This window comes from Anser cygnoides, chromosome 16, assembly GCF_040182565.1.
Source record: "Anser cygnoides isolate HZ-2024a breed goose chromosome 16, Taihu_goose_T2T_genome, whole genome shotgun sequence".
NCBI classification, from domain to species: domain Eukaryota; kingdom Metazoa; phylum Chordata; class Aves; order Anseriformes; family Anatidae; genus Anser; species Anser cygnoides.
In genome coordinates this window covers 11,553,075-11,574,637 of record NC_089888.1, presented here as the reverse complement: position 1 = coordinate 11,574,637, position 21,563 = coordinate 11,553,075, and the positions used below count along the sequence as shown (strand labels likewise).

Genomic DNA, 21,563 nt, shown 5'->3' with positions numbered 1-21,563 from the left:
GGACCTGCCTGAAATATTGCTGTGGGACGGAGCACGTGTCTCTGCGGGGATTTGGGGAGAGCTGGACACCCAGCTCCGATGCACTAGTCCACATTTTAGGTGCCTGCATTTGCACAGATGTTGATTTTTCCAGCTATTCAGCCGAGAGGAACAGTTGCATGTAGCCAGTGAAGGTTAATAAACTGCTTCGTGTTCTGTCTGTTTGCAACACACCGAAGAGCCACGAGCCATGAACAGGGCAAGGAGCAGCTGAAGCGGGGAGCGTGGTCCTGCCGTGGGCAGTGCCGGGCTGCGCAGTGCTGCAGCTCTGCCCTGGGGGGCGGGTTAGCTGCGTTCACAGGCAGGAAGCATCCTCTGGGGACACGAATGCAGCCAGCACGTGTCCTGCCCTTGGATAAGGGGTAAGGGATGTCAAGGAGTTTGGGGAGGTACCAGGACACCCTGGCAGATAGCATCGCCGGTGTGAGAAGGTCCGGTCATGTGCAGCCGCGGAGGGGATAAGGGACAGCTTGAACTCTGCATCGATCCTGGGGCCTTGAGCAAGAACCTGGAAAGAAAACGTTTGTATTGTCTGTGAGGCTGGGAGGTCCCGCGGGAGCAAAAGGGGATCTGTCTCATCTGGGGTCGGGAAGAAGAAGCTGCGAGCTGAACGGAGTCAGGAGCAGTTTCCAGTCCGTGTGAATGCAAACTGCAGGGCTGGGGGAGTTGCGGCAGAGCCTGCAGGAGCTCAGCCCCTCCTCGGGGACCCAAAGCCCGGGTCTGGGAGCAGAAGGGGGAGCGGGGCTGAGTCAGACGCTGACATCACGGAGCGCGGCAGCTCCAAGGCTCACGTCAGAGCTGAGCCGCGTGGTTACAGGAGGCTGCCTGGCTTTTGGTATTCCGGGAGAGCTGCTGCAGGGGCAGAGAAAATTATTCATGGATCAAAAAAGAAAGGCATTAGCAGTACAAAGTGTCATGATTTCCTCTGTTCTACCGCAAGGTTGAAACAAGATGCCAGCTGCAGTACATGAGAAACAGCTTGAAGAAACACCAGCAGAAATACACTGATTATTCTTGAAAGCCCCTTGCAATTCAAGCCAGGGTATCGCTTACTAATTTGTGGGGAAGTGCAGCGGGTGCACGGCCCTCCGCTGACTCGCAGGCGGCTGATCTGCAGCAGGAGGCACCGCTACAGAAGAGCGTGACAGTCGCGTGCTCTCTGTCACTGGAAATCAAGGTTGGAAACAAACAGAGGAGCTGCCAGCGACCAAGCCACTATTAAGAGATGCCAGGCCAGCGTTTTGTCTTAGAGTAATATTTTAAAAAAAAAAAAAAAAAAAGAGTGTAAAGTTGATAGAGGAGATCGTGGTTCCTGCCATGCACAGAGGGGAATAGAGGAGAGAATAATCTTCTCATGGGGAGTCAAATTCAGATCCCGACAAGCAAGTGCTGTGCTGAATGTTGGGTCCCATGGTGAAGCCATACTTTAAAAAAAGCAGCAAGTACAAAAATATGTTAATGCCTGAAACTTCTTACCAGGGTCTGAACAATTGTGGGTGTTAGATTTTGGCAGGGTATTGCCAGCGAAGCCGTGGGTTGTTGGCACGAGTCCACCGTGTCTGACAGTGGAAGAAAGTCACAGCAGGTAGAAAAAAACTTGCAGGCGTCTGCCGGCGGTACCTGTGAATGCCTTCCAGGGGTATGAAAATGTGGATAGCTTGTCATGGGCAGAAGCACATATGGAAGTTGCTGTCCTTGACACTGGGCATAAAAGCCTTCAAGTGACCCTAAGGCCATTCAAATGCCTTGGTGCAGTCATAACTGTGTAATGAAGCAAACAGACCAACTTTGCTGTGTACGTGAGAATGTCCTGGCTGTTTTTTTCCTGGAAGCAAAGCTCCCTAGACCTGGCTGCAGAAGCTGCTCTCCCATTGACCAGCGTGGCTCATGGTGATCTTTGTCCCTGCGGTGCCGAGGAGGTGGGAATCTCCTTCTGCCCGGCAGAGCATCCCGCGGCACTCCAGTGCATTCAAATCCAAGGATTTGCCCAAGAAAATACTCGGCAGCCCCGTGCAATGCCGAATTGCTGCTACTGCATCTCTGCTCCCTTGGCTCTCACGTCACCCGCCCTTGTTGGCAGGAGTGGCAGTGGGGGGGGGGGAATGTTTTAACTTACAAACTAAGCCGACGTTATGTGGTGCCGCTGAAAAGCCGCAGATGCAGCAGCCCGCGATGCCACTCTTACAGCCTCTGCTCAGAGCAGGACTGTGCTTTGAAATGAAAAAGTTCAGTCTTAAAATAGAAAACCACACTGAATTATACAGCCACTTGATCATTATTTTTTGAGCGCTGCTGCTAAAAACACCCCATCAAAAGACAAGAGTGCCATCAGGCTACCGCGCCCAGGGAGCTTACTTCCAGCTGCATTTTATTTCCTAATTTTGGCCAGTCTTTTGGCAAGACTCAAGATGGGGGAGTAAATATTTACAGCTCTGCATCCCCACTTCCACCTCTCGTGCAGCGGAGCATCGCGCGGGGCACCCATGGGTGCCACCTCAGGGCACGCTGCATGCTCGGAGGCAAACAGGAGGGAAAGAATATCCACCCAGTATTAATTATCACTAGGCAAGTTTTGCCTAATTGTATTGTCTCTCTTAAGGCAACGACACAAATATTTATGAGTGGGACTTTTTAATTCTCATTGTAATCAGTGACATAAATAGGTAACACCTTCAAAAAGAGTAAATAAAAATGTGTAAACACAGGCTCGAGCACAAACTATCGAGCAGCGTGCAGTAAAACATTCCGGTGTTTATTGTATTAATTGAATATTCATGAGATGCCAATTTAAATTACAGTTCACAACTGTTGCTGTGTCTAATGAATAATTTAAACAAGTGTGGCCAAAGAGATTTCAACGCTGCATTAGCAAACTGCAAGGGATTAAGCAACAGAGAATTTATAATTAGCTTTGTATATCCTATAATAAATTCATTGGAAAGATGGTTTTAATTATCCCACATGTTAATTCAGAATTGAGTGCATTAATTTTCGATCGAACAGTAACCCTTTCTTCCCAGGTGATGTATTTCTTCTTCGTTTTCTACATGCCAGGAAATTGCAAGTGCAGAAATTGCCCATCCTTGCACACTCCATCTGTGGTGACACAGCAGTTGCACCGCGGCCCCGGGCTGCAGGGGGCTGCACATTTCGCATTCAGAGCTGAGGATGCTCAGAGCGAGGCCAAACCCCTCCCCAGGGGTCAGGATCCCGGAGTCCTGCTCCTCCCGGGTCTGTCTGCTGCTGCGTGTCCTCTTTGATGCTCTTACGGCTACTTGGGAAGTGCTGTCCGCTCTGGGAAAACATGCCTGCAAAAGTGGTACGAGTTTTTGGCAGTCGTCTCCCATAAGCAGCCTTAAGTTTTTGTTTGAATGCAAGGACGTGTGTCGATAAAACGCCGAAGTTCGAGCTGAGCTTGCTGCATTTGTTTTAGAGCAGAACAGCAACCCGGTGGGGTTTGCTGAGTTTGGGAGAAAACTATCAAAGTGGAATTGGAAGCAGAACGCTTTTCTCTTGGAAACTCGTAGGAAGGCTTTGTGCTGCCGCGGAGTTCCTTGCACGTGGCTGAGCTGTAGTGGAAACAGCTGAAACTTGGGAGAACCGAGTTGTTGTGGGAGACGTCCTGATGACAGAGGGCTTTTCTCCTTGGCAAGCTCACCAAGTGCTTTTTCCGCAGGAGACAGGCACGTTCACTTCCAGCGGTGCGAGGGGAGCAGCCCTGTGCTGTGGCACCTGGAGGGGAGGTGAAAGGGGACGGCGATGTCCTCAGAGCAGGGAGAGCTGAGTCCTGATCAGCCACGAGCCCCATGGAGGTGCCCAGCCCTTCCGACGGCGAATATTTTCTGTGGTCGCCCTTCCTCACGTCCCGTCCTTGCTGCATGGTTCGCTTGCTTTCAGAGATCCTACTGGAGATGTTCCCGTTGCCTGTGGGCCGTGCCCCATCTATCAGGTCAGGGCAATGGGTCCAGAGCCAAGGAGGAGCTGGTGCAGGGGCTGGGGCTGTCCCAGGCAGCCTCCAGCCTTACCCTGAGCCTTCAGGTGCTGCTCTAGTGCCTCTGCCTGTGTGTGGCTGGAGTTATTTAAGTTGATAAATGTGTGGCATCAGTGTAATGCAGTATGTTGTCACTGACATTTATTGATTGAACCCTGGGACTCCATTGATCAAGCTCCCCAGTGCTGGCTTGTAATCCCGGTGGAAAAAATCAAACTTGTAATGGGGTCATGCATTACTCGAGGTTTTCCACCAGTGGGTTATATGTTTTGGGAGGGAAGTGGTTTCGCTGGCCCAAATCCCAACCGTTTCCTGCATTAAATGAAGACTAGAGGTAGGAGTGCCCGTTACTGTGACAATCCAGTTTGGGCAGAGCCAAGCCTCGTTAAATGCGGCGTCGTTCACATCCAGGAGTTGGCACTGTTAATGCTGGAAGGAGAGAAAGGAATCTCTTGGGTGCCTGTTATCCATCACAAAGAGGCCCAGTAGGACAGGCAGACTGCTGGACCAAGCAGCCTTTCGCCCGTCCTTAATGCAACACAGCTAACCCAATAAAACCTACTGCACAGCGCAGGCAATGCAGCACCTCAGGTTAAGGTTGGTGCAGGAGCCTAAATAAACACTCCCAAACGCTGTGTAGCTTTAATTCTGCATTTATGTTGGGTTTTGCGTGTCTGTAATTTGTGCTGGAATAGCATCTGTGGTTATATTAGCTACTGAAAAAATGAGAAAGGTTTGCTGTTGGCAGGAGTCAGAACAGGAGTTACCACATCTGGCTCTCGTGGCAGGAGCCGACGCTCGAGTTTCTCTTCTCTGCTACCTCCTGCAATTAGTTTTGTGCATACAGCATCATTTGGGCTTTTTGCACCTATTTTAAAAGTGTTTAGCATTTGCTCTAATTAAAGACGAGCAAATAACAGACTGTGCCTTCTGCTAACGGTTTATGTGATGCAGCAAAGTCACCGCAGAGCTTGCTGCTCGCGGAGGTTCCCCTCGGCAGAGCAGATCTGCGTTCTGCCGGCGGGGAGCTGATGGGCAGGGCATTCGCTCGCCTGTCTCACACGGCTCTGGCAGAGCTGGATTTTCAAACACAAGTAGTTTCTCAACCAGCATTCAGCCTCAGAAGCATCCTCCTTCCCTGGGTGATGGTCTTCCTGATCATAAGTGACTCTTACGAAACACTTATTACAAGCCAGCACGATAATCCCAGCCGCACTCGGCCACAGAGGGGCACGAAGTTGGGGGTCAGAAAGGGAGCAGCTCAGTGCAGGTGTGCTGGGGAGGTGATGTGCTTTGTGTGCAGGTGTGGTACCAGCGCTGGGGGACTCGGCTCTTCCTCATACTGCCGGCATTTCTTGTGGTACTTGAAAAGTGGGTTGTTAAACTTTCCGATCAAAAAAAAAAAAAAAAAAAGCTTTTAAAATTCATTCACAGAGTTTAGTCCCACAGGGATGATTTCTCTGTGTAGTCTTCCCATTTTCCTGTTGTGTTCCAAAATTACTTCTTTTTTTTTTCTTCTTCGTCTTCTTCTTCCTCTTCTTTTTTAATGCTCTGTGCAATAAAACTCGGAGGCCTGTCATTACTTTTGAGTATATTGCTTTATGTGAATGCAATATCTGAAACGTCTGCGAAGAGCCAGGAGAGACATAAAGCGAAGTGAACCGCGCTGTGCAGAAAGGCCCCAGTAATCCATGGGAGCTGGGAGACGCCGCGGGAGCTGGTGAGGCCGGCACGGCCGGGGTGCTGCCATGCTGTGGGGCTGCCTCTGAGGGTCCCGGGGGAGCGGGAGGTGCCCAGGAACAAAGCCCAGGAGCTGCACAGCTCCTGCATTGCCCAGTGTCTTTCTCCACCTAACGTTAAGGTCCCTGCCCCTCTGCCGGGCTGGGGACGTGCTCAGTCCTGGTAGGGACAGGGACAGGGACACGCAACAGGGCGCGATTCAGTGCAAGGCTGCTCCCACTGTGCTTCTGGATGGTAGAAGGGCCATCTCCTGTACTCATCGTGCTCCTTTCTCCATTTTGCTCCTTCTTTGTGTCCTTTTTATTTTTTTTTGTTTTAGTTTTTCGTTTGTTTGTTTAGTTTTTTGTTGTTGGTGGTGGTTTTTTGACTTTGTCATCTGTTGCATAGGGAACGTAAATGGATGCCCAATCCATTCTTTTCTGAGAAATTGAATTCTTACCGTCTTGCCAGCCCTCTGCCTTGCTAGGAGTGCCAGGAGTGTCAAAGTGTTTGCAGAGGCAGAGCCCACGAAGTGGGACTTCCATTCATCTCAGCAGTTCAAAATCTTAAAAAGTAGGCTCAGCTGTAATTCAAGACCTGCAGTAACTTAGAATCATAGAATCATAGAAAAATTAAGGTTGGAAAAGACCTTCAAGATCACCTGGTCCAACCATCCCCCTACTACCAATGTCACCCACTAAACCATGTCCCTAAGCACCAGGTCCAACCTTCCCTTCAACACCCCCAGGAACGGTGACTCAACCACTTCCCTGGTCAACCCATTCCAAAGCCTGACCACTCTTTCCGAGAAGAAACGTCTCCTAATTGTTTTAATTGTTGAACCGTAGTGCTCTTTGTTCAATTCTTTAATTGTTGAAGAGTAGGGGCATGATGTTTCCATTTTTCCAACCAGGGACGTCGCCCGAATGCCAGGACTTTTCAGCTCAGATGGAGGGAGGCTTTCCAGTTCCCTCAGGACCCTGGGATTCATGTCATCAGGTCCCATAGACCTGTACCTGTTTAGATTCATCATGTGGTCTTGAACCTGCTCTTCACTTACAGAGGGTGGGACTTTGATCCCCCAGCCTCCATCTGCTGGTTCAGGGAAATGAAAGACTTGGGAAGCCCATCTACCAGTGCAGACGGAGGCAAAGAAGTTGCTGAGTACCTCAGCCTTCTCCATGTCGGTTGTTACCAATTACTCAGATATAGAAATTCACTCCTAATATAAGAAATTAGCCACCTATAATCACTTATACACTACTATTTTCATCCCTCGGTCTATTTTCACAAATGTTAAAGGTGCATGGCGGCCCTCGGGGACTCCTCCTGTCACCCCAGAGCAGCAGCCCAAAGGGAGCTGGGTCCTCTCTTGTGCTGTTCCTCGAGGCTCTGTGCAGAAGGGATGCCACCATTTATTGCCGGGACATCTTGCAGGAAAGCCTGTGGGATCTGTGGTGTTTGGTGGCTCCAAGCTAATGCTTGGGATGGAGCCTGAGCAACGAGCAGGGAGCTGGGCGGGCACTCCTGCAACGTTGTTGGTGCTCTTGGATGGAAGAGAGCAACGACATGCTGGGATAGTCCCAGGTCTGTTTTGGTGGAGGTGGATCCACTTTCATTTGTTCCTCCACATCTTCTGATGGATTCATCTCCATGGGCTCCACAGTCCTTGGCAGGAGGACAAGCCAGTCTCTGCCCGGGACTGCCCAAACGGGATGCCTTCCATTCAGAATGTTTTCAGGCCGGGGTGCCGATCCAGGGGGTCGTCCAGTTCCGCCCCCAGGTCCCATGCCACTGTCAGCTTGATTTTCACGCATGGGTTCGAGGCTGCCGTCTGTTTTACAGCCATGCCTGGGTCCCACGCTCCGTTCCAGACTATGGGCACGCCTCTGCTCCCCACGGCTCTCTGCCTGATGCTCCTGACTTTGCTCCACACCACCATTGTGCCTATGGCAAGGCCCAGGCCCCCTGTCGCTGGGTGTTTGAGGGGACGGCCTGTTCCCCGCATCGTTGCAGTACCTGTGGTACCGCTTATATGCGTCTGTGGGCTGCGCGCCAGAGGTCTCTCGAGCACTGGTGTCTCTTGTGCTGCTGGCGCTATCCCTCCACCCATGACACATCTCCTTCGTGTTAACTGCATTCCTTCTTGGTGCTTCTTTGGACGGCATCGCTGTCCTCGCACACCAAGGAGGGCCGCTTCTCGCCGTGCTGCTTCTAGTCGTCTTCCTGCCGCGTATGCCGGCTGTCAGAGGAGCTAGTCGCTGAGCGAGTGGTGGGCCAGCTGCAGGGGGCCTGTTTTATAGGGCCCGTAGCAAAGGCGGGGCACTGGTGGCCACTGTGACCTCAGCAAGGCTCTGTGATGGAGTGGCCCACGCATGCCCAAAGGCGTCTGTGTTGGGAGCAGCCTGGAAGATGCCCTCACGTGGAAGAAGGAGGAAGGTTTGGGGGGCTGAGGGCCATTTGCATGAAACTAGGTCTCTGCTTCTTGGGAATCTGTTCGTGCTTCTCAAATCCTGTGGGACAGATTTGCAGGGCAAGTGATGGTCCCCATGAGCACTGAAGTGCATGGCTGAGGAGCAGGTCCGCAGTCAGAGGTGACCTGCAAGGCACGGCCAGGGACCCGCTGCAGCAATAGGTGACCCTGGGAAGCATGCAGCAAGCCCCACTATCGAGACATTTATTTTCTTAGGTTTTAACCATGGATTCTGAATACACCTTCCTGCCTGTATCCCTGGGATTAAAAAATTAAAAACGAAAATTAAAGAAAAATTTGAGGTCAGGTTGATGGTTGGATGTGATCATCTTGAAGGTCGTTTCCAACCTAAATGATTCTGTGAAAATCGGACGGATAAATAGGTCTCACGCTAGAGAGATTTTCCCCTTGCTTCCCCTGGGGATAGCTTTGCCTCACCCCTATAATGCAATAAGAGCACTGCCTGGGATGGTTTGTCTGCTCCTCCGGCCATCCTGAGCGCGGGGACATTTGGAGCAGTGGGACCTGAGGGCTGCAGCTCGGCCCCAAACCCTGCCCTTCATGCATGCTGCACAAGGTGGGGTGTGCAGGGCACTGGGCACCATGCTTTGAACCTGTGCTTTGCAACTCCGTGCTGGAAGGCACCGAAGACTTCCATACCACGGCGCTCTGTGACCCCCAGAGGCAGTCCTGGGGCTCCCCCTCCACAAACACCTTCCAGCAGCAGCCCCAAAAGCCCTGGAGTCCTCCTGCACCCACAGCACAGGGGCAGGAGGTGGTACCCGATGGGATCTGGCTGTCCCGCTGCTGGCATCCCCTGCAGCGTGGTCCACACCGATGTCACCACTGCGCCTCGTGTCCCCAGGAGGGTGGGCATGGAGCAGCTCCTCCCGTACAATTCCCCCCGCAGAGGGTCTCAGCCCGCCAGGCCTCGCACTGCAGGGATTTCTCATCCACCCCCTTTGCTGCTTCTCGCTGGCCCTTGCCAGCAGACACAAAGGGATGTGACAAATCATTAAGCTTTATACCCCCGTGGGGTGGCAGGGGGCTCGGGACCTGGTGCTCTTCAATATTTTCCTGTTACCTGGAAGTTCTAGCCCCTGCTTTGGGGACGTGGTGGTGTCATGCCTGGGTGAGTGGCAATTGCCTTCATCTACAAGTGGTTTTAAAAAAAACAATAAATAATGTATTCAGAAAACACGCCAGAAATGAATGGAACAGATGATTTGCAAAAGTTTACTGAATTATCAGGCTTGATCTTTAACCATAAAATAATGTACTTTAAAAAAAGGAGCACGAGGGGAGCTGTGGGGCTGCCAAGGGTCAGCTGCAGGAGTCGTCCCCTTCAGGACTGGGATTCGGGATGGGCCGAAACCTGGCAATACTTTGGTCTTAAGAAGCAATGTGCCAGCTGGGGTGCGGGTGTGTGGTGGTGCTGGGATGGAGCACAGTGGTGCAGCTAGCCTGGTTTGTCTTCCAAAACCCAGAGGCCTTTCAAACCATACATTTGTGCTGGCACCTGGACTGGCACCTGGGTGACACGTCCCGGGAGTGGCAGCTGGACCCCTTGTGGGCTCCTCTGCTGCACAAGCCCACGATCCTACTCTTGTTGGCAAACGACCGTGATGGACAGTTGTATCACATGAAAACAACAGAATTTGGTTCGTGCCGTCCCGAGCTGCTCTGTGCCTCTTGGCTGTGCCCTTCCAGCACGGGGAGCGATGGGAATATTAATGAGGGATATTTCCCGTTTGCCGAGCAGTCTCCATCCTGTTTTGCACCACTGTTCTCACCCAGAAGTTACAGTAATCTTCATAACGAGGTGTTAATTGTGTTCGGAGGACTCTTTCTCCCCGTAATAGCAGGATATCGTGCCGCTGGGTCACAGGCTGTCACAGGGCTGGGGGCGGATTGCCAGGCAGGTGCCTTCCAAGCCCAGTCCTTCGTCCTGCCTTTCCCACCTGCCAGGGGGCTTCTCTTTAGGGACAAACAGGCAGTTCCCTCTCACTTGAAGGGATAACTGAGCTAATGTCGGGGATGCTGAATGTACAGCCTGAGTTTCCAGGCCGCATTCAGGCACAGTGCTTGCAGGAGCGTGGAGCCATGGTCCAGGCTGCTGGCGAGGACCACGGAGATAGGAGGCTTCTCTCTCCCTTCCTCCTAGGCAGTGGCACAAAGCTGCCGTTAATGTGCTAGGAAGGTTTTTGTGTGGTTTGTTGTTACTGTTATTAAACTACACAGTATGCTGGTCGCTGCTGCTTTGATTAAGGAGGGGAACTGCATTGGTGCTGAGTCCCCATCAGCTCATGCAGAGGTGATCGAGGCTGGAAGAGACCTGGAGCAATTTAAGCAGCACTAGAAGCAAATCTAGTGGATTTGTTATCCTCTAGCAAATCTGGAGGACACAGACAGATGCCACTGAACCAGGAGAAGCCCTGGGAGCCTGCTGTGGGGTCAGCTGTGTGGCTTTGTGCTTTACGCTCCCGAGCACTAGGTTTGAAGCTGCCAGTATCAATTAGAAAGGTCGGGGGTTCAAATTAGGTAGCATTTAAAGCAGACCATAAAACTCTCTTTTCTTAAATATATCTGCTCAAATCCTCTTTAAGTTAGCACATCGAGCTAGTTTGTCTGGCTTGAAATAACTGAGCGAGGAGCTCTCAGTACCACTGGTGCTGATGCTCAGTAATTCCTGGAATACTGGGGAGGCTCTGGGGGACGAGAAGAGAGCTAATGTGCAAATATTTAAAAAGGGAAACAGAACAGCCCAGGTAATTACAGCCCTGTCAGTCTGCCATCAATCCTCAGCAAAATAATGGAGTGGCAGATCCAGGCCTCAATTAATAAAGAATTAAGGGAAGGTAATATAATTAATGCCAATCAACATGGGTTGATGGAAAACAAATCTTGTCAAACTAACTTGATATCTTTTTTGATGAGATTACAGGTTTGGGTGCTAAAGGTAACAATGTTATCATAATATATTTAGGGATCTGCAAGACATTTGACTTGGAAGCACAAAGTGTATTGAGAAAGTTAAACAATGCAAAAAATCAACGTTACATGCATGTGGTAGATCAGCTTGTCACTGCTCCTTCCCGGAGTATATATTTGCCACTGAAACCATTAAATAATCACCAGGGAGATTTGTGGATGGTGCAGCAAGTAGGCAAGAAATGACAGAGGTGCAGAGCTTTCTGCATGGCCCGGTAAACTAACCACAAGTGTCAACACGCATTTGGGGAGCCAGTGCTGTCCCACCTGCAGGAGGGAAAGTGTTTGGAGATGAAGCCCCTTCTTCTTGGCGATGGCTGTGGGAGGGTGGGGAGCACCCATGCTCTGAGGTGGGTGCTGGCTGCAGGGCAGGTCACATCCGTGACCTGAAGAACTGTGAAACTGAGAGCTGTGCATTCAAATGTGCCCTAGAGCAAGTCTGCGCCACGAAAACATGTTTTTTACATCGTGAATGTGGATTCGCTCTCTTTGTTGCCTGGCTCTGAAGTCAGAGATGCTCCTTACAAACCTGTAACTGTAAAACCTCTTCCTGGGTTCGATGAAGAAAAACTGCAATTCTGATACAGTTCCCAAAAAAGTCCTTGTGCCCAAACCCAAAGCAGGCACCTGGTGCACAGGGGATGCTCGGCCCCAGCATGCCAGGGGGAGGCACAGCTATAGCCAGGACCCCCCCCTGCATGCAGAAAGGCTCTGCCATGGGATGGGTGCCCCCCGGCCTCTACAAAACGAACTGCTTCCTTTTTAAATCCTCTGCTACTGTTGCCCTCATATTCATAATAGGATGATCAGTGGAACCAAAGATGTGGCTGTTACTTTAAAGGATAAATTAGTTTGACTCTTAACTCAATAATTAAAACTGTTATGGCTATGAGCCTGCAGGGATAATGTACTATTATTATAGTCATTTGTTTCAATTAAATGCTTACTGATTTTACAATAGCAGCTGGGCACCTGTGTGAGATAGCTATTACTCTGAACAAGACATCTCAAATTCCAGCAGAAATTTGTCACCGCACTAAAGCATTTTACATAGACCATGAAAGTTTATTAGGAGCAGTTACAAATCGGGAAGAGGAGGGGTGGTAATTGGGGATATATTTTCTTATCAGCTTCCCTCTCTCCCTCTCTCTCTCTTTTTTAAGTAAATCATCTTTAAGCATTTCAGCTATGGTGATGCGTTTACATTTAAACTTCAATACAGGAAAAAGCCTGCTGGGAAAACTTGGCTTCAAAGCTGTTCAGCAGCTGATTTCTCTCCCTGGTTGCTTGTGATTGTAATGGCTTGTTCTCAGGAGCAGACCCGAGGGTTCCCAAACCACAGCCTTGAGCCTCATCACAACGGCGCTTGGGTGCCCGCGCTGCAGAAGGGTGGCTGGTCCTTCTCCATGGAGCGCAGAGCCCGTGCCGTTTGTCAACCCGTTCTTCTCTCCTTAGGATTAGCCGGAGCCTTTATAGGACTGATAAGCATATTCATTAAAAAAATATATATATATAGTGGGAAAAAAAAGAAGCTGTCTTTGAGTTAGCGCAGCCTTTGGGAATCTGCTAAGTAAGATGCACTTAATTACTTCGGCTATGACTACAACACATTTCTCTCCTGTCTCCGCTGAGATGTAAAGCAGCTACTCGGTGGAGGCTGCAGATACCCCCCGGGCCTGTGTCAGCGTCGCACAGTGACCTTGTTGCACCGAGTGGTGCATGGCACGGGCAGGATCTGACCCGGCTCTGGGACCAGCCCTCCTGGTGGCAGAGTTAATCGTACTTGTATATAATTAAAACGTCCTCGTGGCGGGCACTGCTGGGGTGCTCTGCTTTGCCATGGTCACAATTTCATTTGTCATTTGCTGACCTAGCAAGGCCATTTGCTGCAGGGGAGCAGCTCTGAGCCCTGCCCTAGGTGTCTCCTTCCTTGGGGCTGTCTGGGGTTGTCCACGACTTTGGGTGCACACTGACACCCCTGCAGCAGCTCAGGAGCTGCAGGGTCTCAGAGCAGGACTAACCTTTTCCCCAGCTTGAGCGAGGGCCGTCACCTCCAAAAAGCCCCCAGAAGGAGCGCTGGGGCGGCTCGCCTTCATTCCCACCCTAAACATGCTGAATTTGGGGAAGACAGATGGCTTTTCCACCGTGCGCCCTCTTCTGTCCTGAGAGCATCAGTGCTGCGGTGAACGGGGGCAAGGAGATGTGGGCAGGGGCTCTGGGCAGGGGGCAGCCGGCCTTTTGCTTCAGAAACTATTTTTTTTATTGAAAAATGGGAAATGGAGAAAAGTTTAGTGAGTGGCAAATGGTGGGGCCAGATCCTGCCCTTCCCTCGACAGACCCGCTGGCCAGAGAGCCTGGAGGTGGGGGAGAGGGAGCACTGGGGGCAGAACCAGCAAAGTTTGTAAGTTTATATTTATAGCAAAGGTTATAAGTAAAAATGTCTCTTTTTAATGATGTACAGATACAGGCCACTGTATGGGAGGAGGCTTTGGGGTGTCCCAGGAAAAATGCTGGTGCGGTTGGGTTGCTGTCAGCAAGAGGCTTCTTCATGGATGCTGTGGGCCAGGGCTCAGGTTTCCCTTTTTTCCTATGAATTTTCATAAGCATTTACAGCACGTGTCCCATATCCATAATTGCACTCCCGGACTTGTTCTGCTCTGTTGCATAAATAACATGCACTGTAAAGAAAAAGTGTATGATTACATATTTAATGGATAAATGGAGCCGTTGTGGTCTATTGGCCACATAATAAAAGTTTCAGAAAAATTGTCTTAATACAGTATTTACCCAAGAGACTGCCGTGGCTGCAAATATGAATGTGCTATTTAAATTTTTTAAATTTTTTTAGGCCACATTTCATAGCCTTCCCCATTTCTAAAACACCCATCTTCTAAACTTTTCCTTCATTTAAATTTAAAATAAGAACAATCAATTATTCTTTTCCTTAGCAGCGAGCAGATCTCCTTGGGCATGAAAGGTCTGGATTAAACAAACGAAATCAGAGACGAACATACCTTTACCTCCACCAGAATTTGGGAAGGAGCCTGCTGCTTGAGGGCGAATGGGTGCCAACCCTCCTTGCCACCTTGCAGGCTCCTCATCACCACCTGTCCCACCCTGGCCATTTCCGTGGCATTTGCAAATTCAATTGCCAATGCAGGAATCCCCTCTCCCATGCACCCCGCACTGCCGGAGCCCTCTGTCCATCCCCACCTTGCTTTGCAGGCGTGGCTGCAGCATACACGCCCGCGATGTCTTTTTGGCCAGGATTTCCTATGTGTTGCATGTTGCAAGGAAAGGCCAAAGCTTTGCAGTCAGGCAGCTTTTAAGGGTGCTTAAAAATTCCCATGGATCAGGAACCTGCGAGTTTCCTTGGCTGCACAGCGGAGCAAAGCCAGCCCTGCTGCTTTTGCACACATGCATTTTCCTGCTAGCGCGAGGACAGCAGTGCAGCGCGGCCCCCGAGCCAGCCTTGGCCAAACTCCTGCTACTGTTTAAATGCAAGGTGTGCTTTTCTTCCTGCAAGCTAAATCCCTGCACTTTGTAATTAATGCAGCAAAAGGGCAGAGCTAGGAGAGTGTGCTCCCCTAATGCGCACTCCTCTACCAACAGAGAATCCGAAAGGCAGAGCGGAGCGTGCTGCCTGGTGTTGTGCAAAGCTCTTGATTCCTGACCTGCAGCACTAAATCTGGTTTTGCGTTGGGATTTATTTCCTCTGAAGCCTGCCGAGCCCTCGCAGGTCTTCCCTGGGTTTCTTTCTGTATGTGCTGCTAATGGAGTTGGCAAGCCTCCCCTGTTAATGAGAGATTGCACCTCAGCGGGCTTATCGGAAATGAAGGTTGTTAATAAATAAAGCCTGGGTCTTTAAGCTTGTGTTAACATTAATCAGATTAATATAAAAGGGGAAAAAAACACTGTTTCAGCGGGGCTTGCTTTCCCTCCTGCTGCCTCCCTGCGCAGCTGGATTCGGCTGTGCGGCAGGAAGCAGCTCGGAGCCCAGGGCTGGGGGCTCGCCACCGGGGTCAGAGGGATGGGTCTGGATGTGGGGTCTGGATTTGGGGCCTGGGCTCAGCAGACGGAGGCAGCCCCAAACCTTCCACAGTACGGCAGGGGCCGTCCCCAGCCCAGCTGATCTGCCCCCCTTGGCCCTTGCAAGGGTTTTTTCTGTTCCCACCCAACCCAACCTCTTAAACTCTGGTTTGTCCTGTGGCACTTTGGTTTATGCCCAAAATATTACTACCTTGTCCAACTTCGCACTCAGCGCCTCTCGTTAGCCGTGTGTGTGTTTCGTTTTCCTCCTGAATCGTTCAAGGCTGAGCAGCCTTCTTCTGGTGGACGGTGCCCTGTCCCCGTGTCCCTGCAGCTGTGTGCCATCAGTCACCGTGGGCCCCTTAGACATCCCCTCACTCCTGCGTTATGGGAAGTGGAAATTAGGGATAAATGGGCATTTTGGGGCAGCTCTGCCATGTTCCCTCCTCTCTCTTCTCTCCCCACATGCACGCACCTACATCGCCTCTCCTCGTCTCGTCTCGAAACCGTAGCGGGCAGCCGGGAGGTCTCTTTGCCCTTCTCTGGTCGTTACTCTGCCACACTCCCTCTGAGTGGGATCAGGACCGACAGCAATATTTAAAATCGGAAGAGCAGGCGGTGACCGCCAGCAGAGCTTGTCCCTACACCCCGGGTCAGCCTCCAAAACTCCCAGGACGTGGTGACACTCTCACGTCTCCCTTTGATTTGGCCCCAGGTTGCTCCTTTCTGAACTTTTCTTTCTGCCCCCTGGTAGGTGCCACTGGTCCCTGAGGCAGTGTGACGGTATAACAACTAAATGGCGATGTAACCGATCAGTCAATACATTTTTTAATTACGAAGTGATATTCTCCTACCTCAGATCCAGGAGATGGTGCACTCGGACGCCACGTCCTACGAGTCCAACCGACAAGTGCCCCTGCTCAACCGCCCCGGGATGCTGGCCGGGCCCATGAGCGCGCTCAGCCAGTCGCAGCTGATTTCTCAGATGGGGATGCGGAGCGGTGTCACCCACGGCTCCCCATCGCCCCCGGGAAGTAAGTCTGCTACACCATCTCCCTCCAGCTCTACTCAGGAAGAGGAGACAGAGTCACATTACAAGGTACGTGCAGTCACACCTCTTCTAACAGGCGGGAGGAGAATGGCAGATGATGTTTTCCAGTGAGGGATAAATCGCACTAAATAAGAGCAATAATCTGTCGTGTTTTGTATGTATAGCTTTTGTGTACATAGCCTCTCTTGGAAAACCTTGGGAAAGACTTTCCCAAGGATGGGAAAATTGTTTCTGGACTAGGGTGAGGTGCAGGAGGTTGGTGCTTGTGCCGGGGGGTGCATGCAGCAGCATTGGCAGGGGGAGCTGGGCTTTTCTCTGCGAGGTTGGCCAGGTGCATCGAGCTGCTGTGTGCTCAGTGAGGGTTTTACAAGCAAGGCAAGGTCAGCGCTAAGGCTCTGCAAATTTATTGGCGCAAAACTAGGTTTCTGGTGACAGGTAGAGGAGATTAAAAGAAGGAACAAAACTGATGTAGGGTGGGATTTTACTGGGCTTGCTGGACGTGACCTGCTATGGATTGAAACAGAAATCATAAGTAACAGAGGAAAAGTCTCCTGCCTTTTAGTTCACCCAGGTGGAGTTTTAGTTATTTAGCAATGTCTTAGTGGCACAGAGTCTCCCAACAAAACTGCTGCTGAGCACAGCATCAGGAAGCCCAAGGCTTTCCCAGGGCTTCTGGGACACCTCGGTTATTGTCCATCTTTCTCAAAATGCCCCAGCAAAGCAAACTCTTCCTGCTGTCTTCTGTAAGTCATATATCTGTTATCTGCTGGGGACAAATTGCAGCAATCACAGGGGTGATGCCTCAACATGCTGCAGTCTTCGTGCCTGCAGGTCAACCTGGGGCTCCCTGAGGGACTTTAATCAGAGCCTCTCAGGGAAAAGCTTCTCCTGGAAGGTGCTGATCCAAGGATGACACCAGCAGCACTGACACTGTAACTTCATCCCCTAAAAATACCTGTTAGTGGCAGGATTTGAATGTATAACCAGAGCCACAAACAGTGCAGAGACTGGAAAACCAGGAAAAAGCTAGGAATGAGCAAAAAGAGAAAATGCTTTTCCATGGAAATCCAGGCAAAGTTATTCTCACCATTCATACAGTTTTTCATCCATTGGCAGCTATCCCTTCAGGGCGTTTCACAGCAGAGTGCAGGTGTGGATGCCAAAACTGAGCTTTGGTGGAGTAAAACTGTAACAAGACTTGATACAGGTGGTTGGAAACAGGCGGAGTTCTTTGAACCCTCTGAGTGCACATCAGGAGGATGCTGGGGGATGTGTTGTGCCACTGGACACCATGGCTTGCCATCTCTCGGAGCCCGTATCACACAGCTCCAGGCAATTATCGCAGAGATTAAATCTTTCCTGCCAGTGGGAAATGAGTTTTCATCTTAGTTACACACCAAGTTCTCTCCCTGCCTCTTTCAGCATCCCTCAGCTCTCCCCGTGGCAGCCGGGTGCCACGGGAGTCACTGGTGAGGACGTGGCTTTGGTGGTTGGACCTCATGTTCCCACGGAGCCCCTGATGCACGTTGGGGTAGGAGGAGTATGGAAATGTCCAAATTATGACAACGTGCAGCGATTTGAATTTTTTTTATGATCTTAAATGCGTGCCCCCTCATTTTTCCACCCTGTGAAATGCCCAGCAAGATAGGTGAAACAAGAGGGATGTATTTGATGGAGGAAGGAGACCAGAAATGTAAAGACAGCAGCAGAACCGCTGTGTGCCCTGCAGGTTTCTGTTTGCCTTCTCTATATACACAGCTGTTGGAAACATTCAGAGGGACCCATCGGTCATTGTTTGTATGGCCATTAATGGTCCTTGTACAGCAAGTCATCAAAGCGATGTCTAATGAGCAGAAATCAATCTTGTGGACAAGAAAGCCACACGTTAAAGAAATGAGTCTGACGCCAGAGGGTGGTTCAGGTCCAGCAGGTCCTCAGAGTCAGGGAGCCTGAGATTTTAGGAGATGATCTTGGAGGTCTTTTCCAACCCCAGTGATGCTTTGATTCCATCCTGCTGCATGAGCCTTCGTGGTCGGTCTGAGTGCAGCTCACCCCATACGGGATGCAGTCGCTCCGGCACACGAATACAGCTCAGGGTCCTCAGGCACGTTCTGCAGGGGCTGTGGTCTCATCCCGTGCTGCATCACACCTGGGAAACTCCAGGAAAACCAAGCAGAGTCCTGCCCAGCTCTGCAAACTCCAGGCCAGCCTAGGCACAAGAAGTGCCAGCTCCGTGCACCCTTGCAGGCATCGTCCTTCGGTTTTCCACAAACGTTGTTTGCTCTTTGGTGCTGCCGGAGCAGGGCTGATTGGAAAACCATCGTCGTGGCTGTTGTACCGCGACTGTTGCTGGCTCCTTCGCCTGGCCACCAGCTGTGAGGAGAACAGGTCCCCCCACGGCACTTGAGTGAATCGAGCGGGATCGCAGTTAGTTAAAATACCATCTTGCTCGCTAATGGACTTAAGCCCTGTTATGAATTTTTTTCCTCCTAATAAGGTGGCCTTTCACCTCCAGGCCTCCCATTCAAGCCCAATTGGACAATTTTAAATTAAATGCATTTTTTTTGGTCTCTCTGCTCATTCACTAATGGTCACTGTCTCTTTGATAAATGTCACTGCACTGATACTGAACTTAATGACCAGTCAAGAGCTGCTGTGTGAAGAACACGAGCGCGGCTGCCCTTTCCTCCCCGTGCTGGCCCGTGCCAGCTGAAACGAAGCCTCTTAAATCCAAGCACTCCAGTGCTTGCAATCAAATCAGCAAATCCATCAGGAGCAAAGCCCTTTTGCTCCCAACACTCACCAGGAGGTGCAGTTTTCACAGTATCTTGGTGTTCAGATGTCAATTGTTTTATTTTATTTTTTTAAACCCCTGAGTGATAGACTGGGCAACTTCCTAAGTGGTAGAATTGCCCTGTGCAGCTGATAGAGCTGAAGCTCCTTCGGTCGGTGCTGAGCGTGGTGGGGATTGCAGGTGGGGGTGCTAGCATGTCGTGGGCAGCCGCCAAGCAGAGACTGAGACCGCAGCCGCCAGCTGGCAGCTGATGGTTTTATCCTCTGCCGTGTTTCACCTCTGGTGTATTCATTTTTCTGCACTCCAAAACAAGGACAGTAATGCTTCCCTGGGGTCTGAGCTTTCACTGAGCACAGTTAATGCCTCGAGACCTTTGGCGAGTGGCCAAGCACTGCCCAGGGGTCTTCTCCTTTGCACTCCAAGGCTTCTGCAGTCCCGTGTATCCAACAGGCTGCCCGGGGCATCTCGGCAGAGGCTGAGCAGTGGGACCTTATTCCTGCGCTGCCTTCTCTGGTGACATCCCTGTTTGCACCTCGGTGTTTTGCCCCCGGTGCTGTGTCCTGCTCCCCTCGGTCCCAGCACCCAGCTGGTGCTGAGCACAGGCGCAGCATCACTGCCACCCGGCTGCATCCAGGCAGGCTGTAATAACGAGGGGCACCTGATGGATGAGATCAAAATAGTTTCGCTATTGTAGCTTTTTCATGGATAGGAGTACTTCAGCATTAGCAGGATGAAACAATTTGGGGCGGGAGGGAGAATATGTGCATTGCTGGTGCTGCTTGGGGGGTTGCACCCCTCCTGCCTCGAGCATGGGGCAGCCAAGTCACTGGCGAGGAAAGTCAAAAGCAGCTTTCAAAGGGGGATTGTTGGGCGGGGTGAAAGCTGAGTTTGGGAAAGTTCAGGAGTAAAGGGATCTGCCTGGGAAGCAGTGTGCTCAGAGAGGTCCTGCAAGAGGATGGAAGGAGGGATCTTGAGATGCCAGGGAGGGAGGTGGCTGAGGCTAAGCATTGGGCAAGCCCCAGCATCAGAGAGAGGCTCCCTGGGGGGCAGAAGAGACCCCAGAGCATCCTCACCATGCTGGGAGCCCTCCCCTGCCCCTTCCCTGCCTCGTCCCCATCACCTCTGTCAGACAGCGCTCAGCTGCCCGCTAAGGGACTGTCTTGGTTTTGCAGGTCACTGGAGAGAAAAGACCATCGACAGACCTGGGCAAAAAGCCCAAAAGCCAAAAGAAGAAGAAAAAGAAGGATCCCAATGAGCCCCAGAAGCCTGTGTCAGCTTACGCCCTGTTTTTCAGAGACACGCAAGCCGCTATCAAAGGGCAAAACCCCAATGCTACCTTTGGAGACGTATCGAAAATTGTTGCATCAATGTGGGACAGTTTGGGAGAAGAACAAAAACAAGTGAGTTATCTTTTGAGTGTTTTTCTTTCAGCTGTTAATGTGGTTTTCCATGGTAGAGGGTCAGCATCACGCCAGGCCCATTCAGAGCATAGCCAGGGGCCCTGGTAGGATGCGCTAAGTCTGCTTCATCTCTGTCCCTCCTGTAGGAAAATCCCTGTTGTTACATGGGGAAGCACAAATCTTTCTGACAACGAGTTGTTCTCCGTGAGAGCACTCTTAGTAAAAACCTGCTCTGGTCCTGCTCTGCCATGAGCTTCTTCTAGCCTTGGATGGGAGATGGTTTTGTATTTACCTATTTGCTTAAGAGGAGTGACTGCGAAGTGGTGAAAAACTAAGCGTGTACATCACTGGCCTGAAATTGAATGTTTAAGCTTCAAAAGCTCAGAGAGGAGACCTCTGAAGGGGCCTTGCAGAGGAAACTCCTGCCCAAGGGCTGTCAGCTGTGTTCAGGCTGCTCGCAAGGAGGCGTCTGGGCACTGGTGCAACCTCTTTGTGGATGCTGAGTCGGTTACTAAAGACTGTAATTGCTCTGTGCCTGTTGAGAAAACCCCAGGGAACACTTTCGTAGCACGTACGGCTTTTTATCAGGCAGAGTGAGGGCTGACACTGTGTGCAATACGTCTCTGAGTCCAAACACGCCTCAGCTGACAATCCTCCAGCCCTTAAAGTCTGAGCCCTTAAAGTCTGGCTCCGTCCCCCGCTGGGTGTCCACGACCAGGACTTGGAGCAGCTGCGTTTGGGGTGGGAGCAACAGGGAGGGAAAAATTATTTAAACGGATGTTGTGCTGCTAGGACATAGCCTTGCTTTCCATCCCGCACCATAAGAGCAAATCGAATGCCAGGCTGCCAGCCATTTTGCCGATTCATTGGGGGTCTGCATGGTGGGCAACGTGTTGCTTTGACGCTTTCCTGATCCCGCCTTTACCTCGTGCACCTCCTGCTGCAAGCCCTCAGAAGCCCTCTGGCCATCCAGGCCTCCTTTCCAGCCCCCAAGCGTGGTGACCGAAGGCATGGGACCATCCCCTGGGGTGTCAGCTGTCCCCTGGGGCATGAGGCTGCCCACCCAGGGCCCGGTC

At 51.2% G+C, this 21,563-nt stretch overlaps 1 protein-coding gene and 1 long non-coding RNA gene across 5 annotated transcripts in view; one reads left to right on the top strand and one right to left on the bottom strand.

The window, feature by feature from the left end:
• The window catches only part of TOX2 (TOX high mobility group box family member 2), a 131,546-nt gene that overhangs the window by 90,469 nt on the left and 19,514 nt on the right, over window positions 1-21,563 (top strand). For 3 of the 4 annotated variants that reach the window (XM_066978174.1, XM_066978175.1, XM_048080673.2), the window contains exons 4-5: window positions 16,102-16,341; window positions 20,260-20,487. In XM_066978174.1, the coding sequence (XP_066834275.1) occupies window positions 16,102-16,341; window positions 20,260-20,487 (468 nt within the window). Of the gene's footprint in view, window positions 1-13,517; window positions 13,787-16,101; window positions 16,342-20,259; window positions 20,488-21,563 lie in introns of those variants that run through there. The other variant, XM_066978176.1, reaches the window with a different exon arrangement.
• LOC125184950 (uncharacterized) lies at window positions 13,741-16,227 on the bottom strand. The gene is made up of 3 exons (XR_007169650.2): window positions 16,097-16,227; window positions 15,454-15,622; window positions 13,741-13,891 (listed from the first exon to the last, which is right to left on the bottom strand). It is a non-coding gene; the product is annotated as an uncharacterized lncRNA (long non-coding RNA).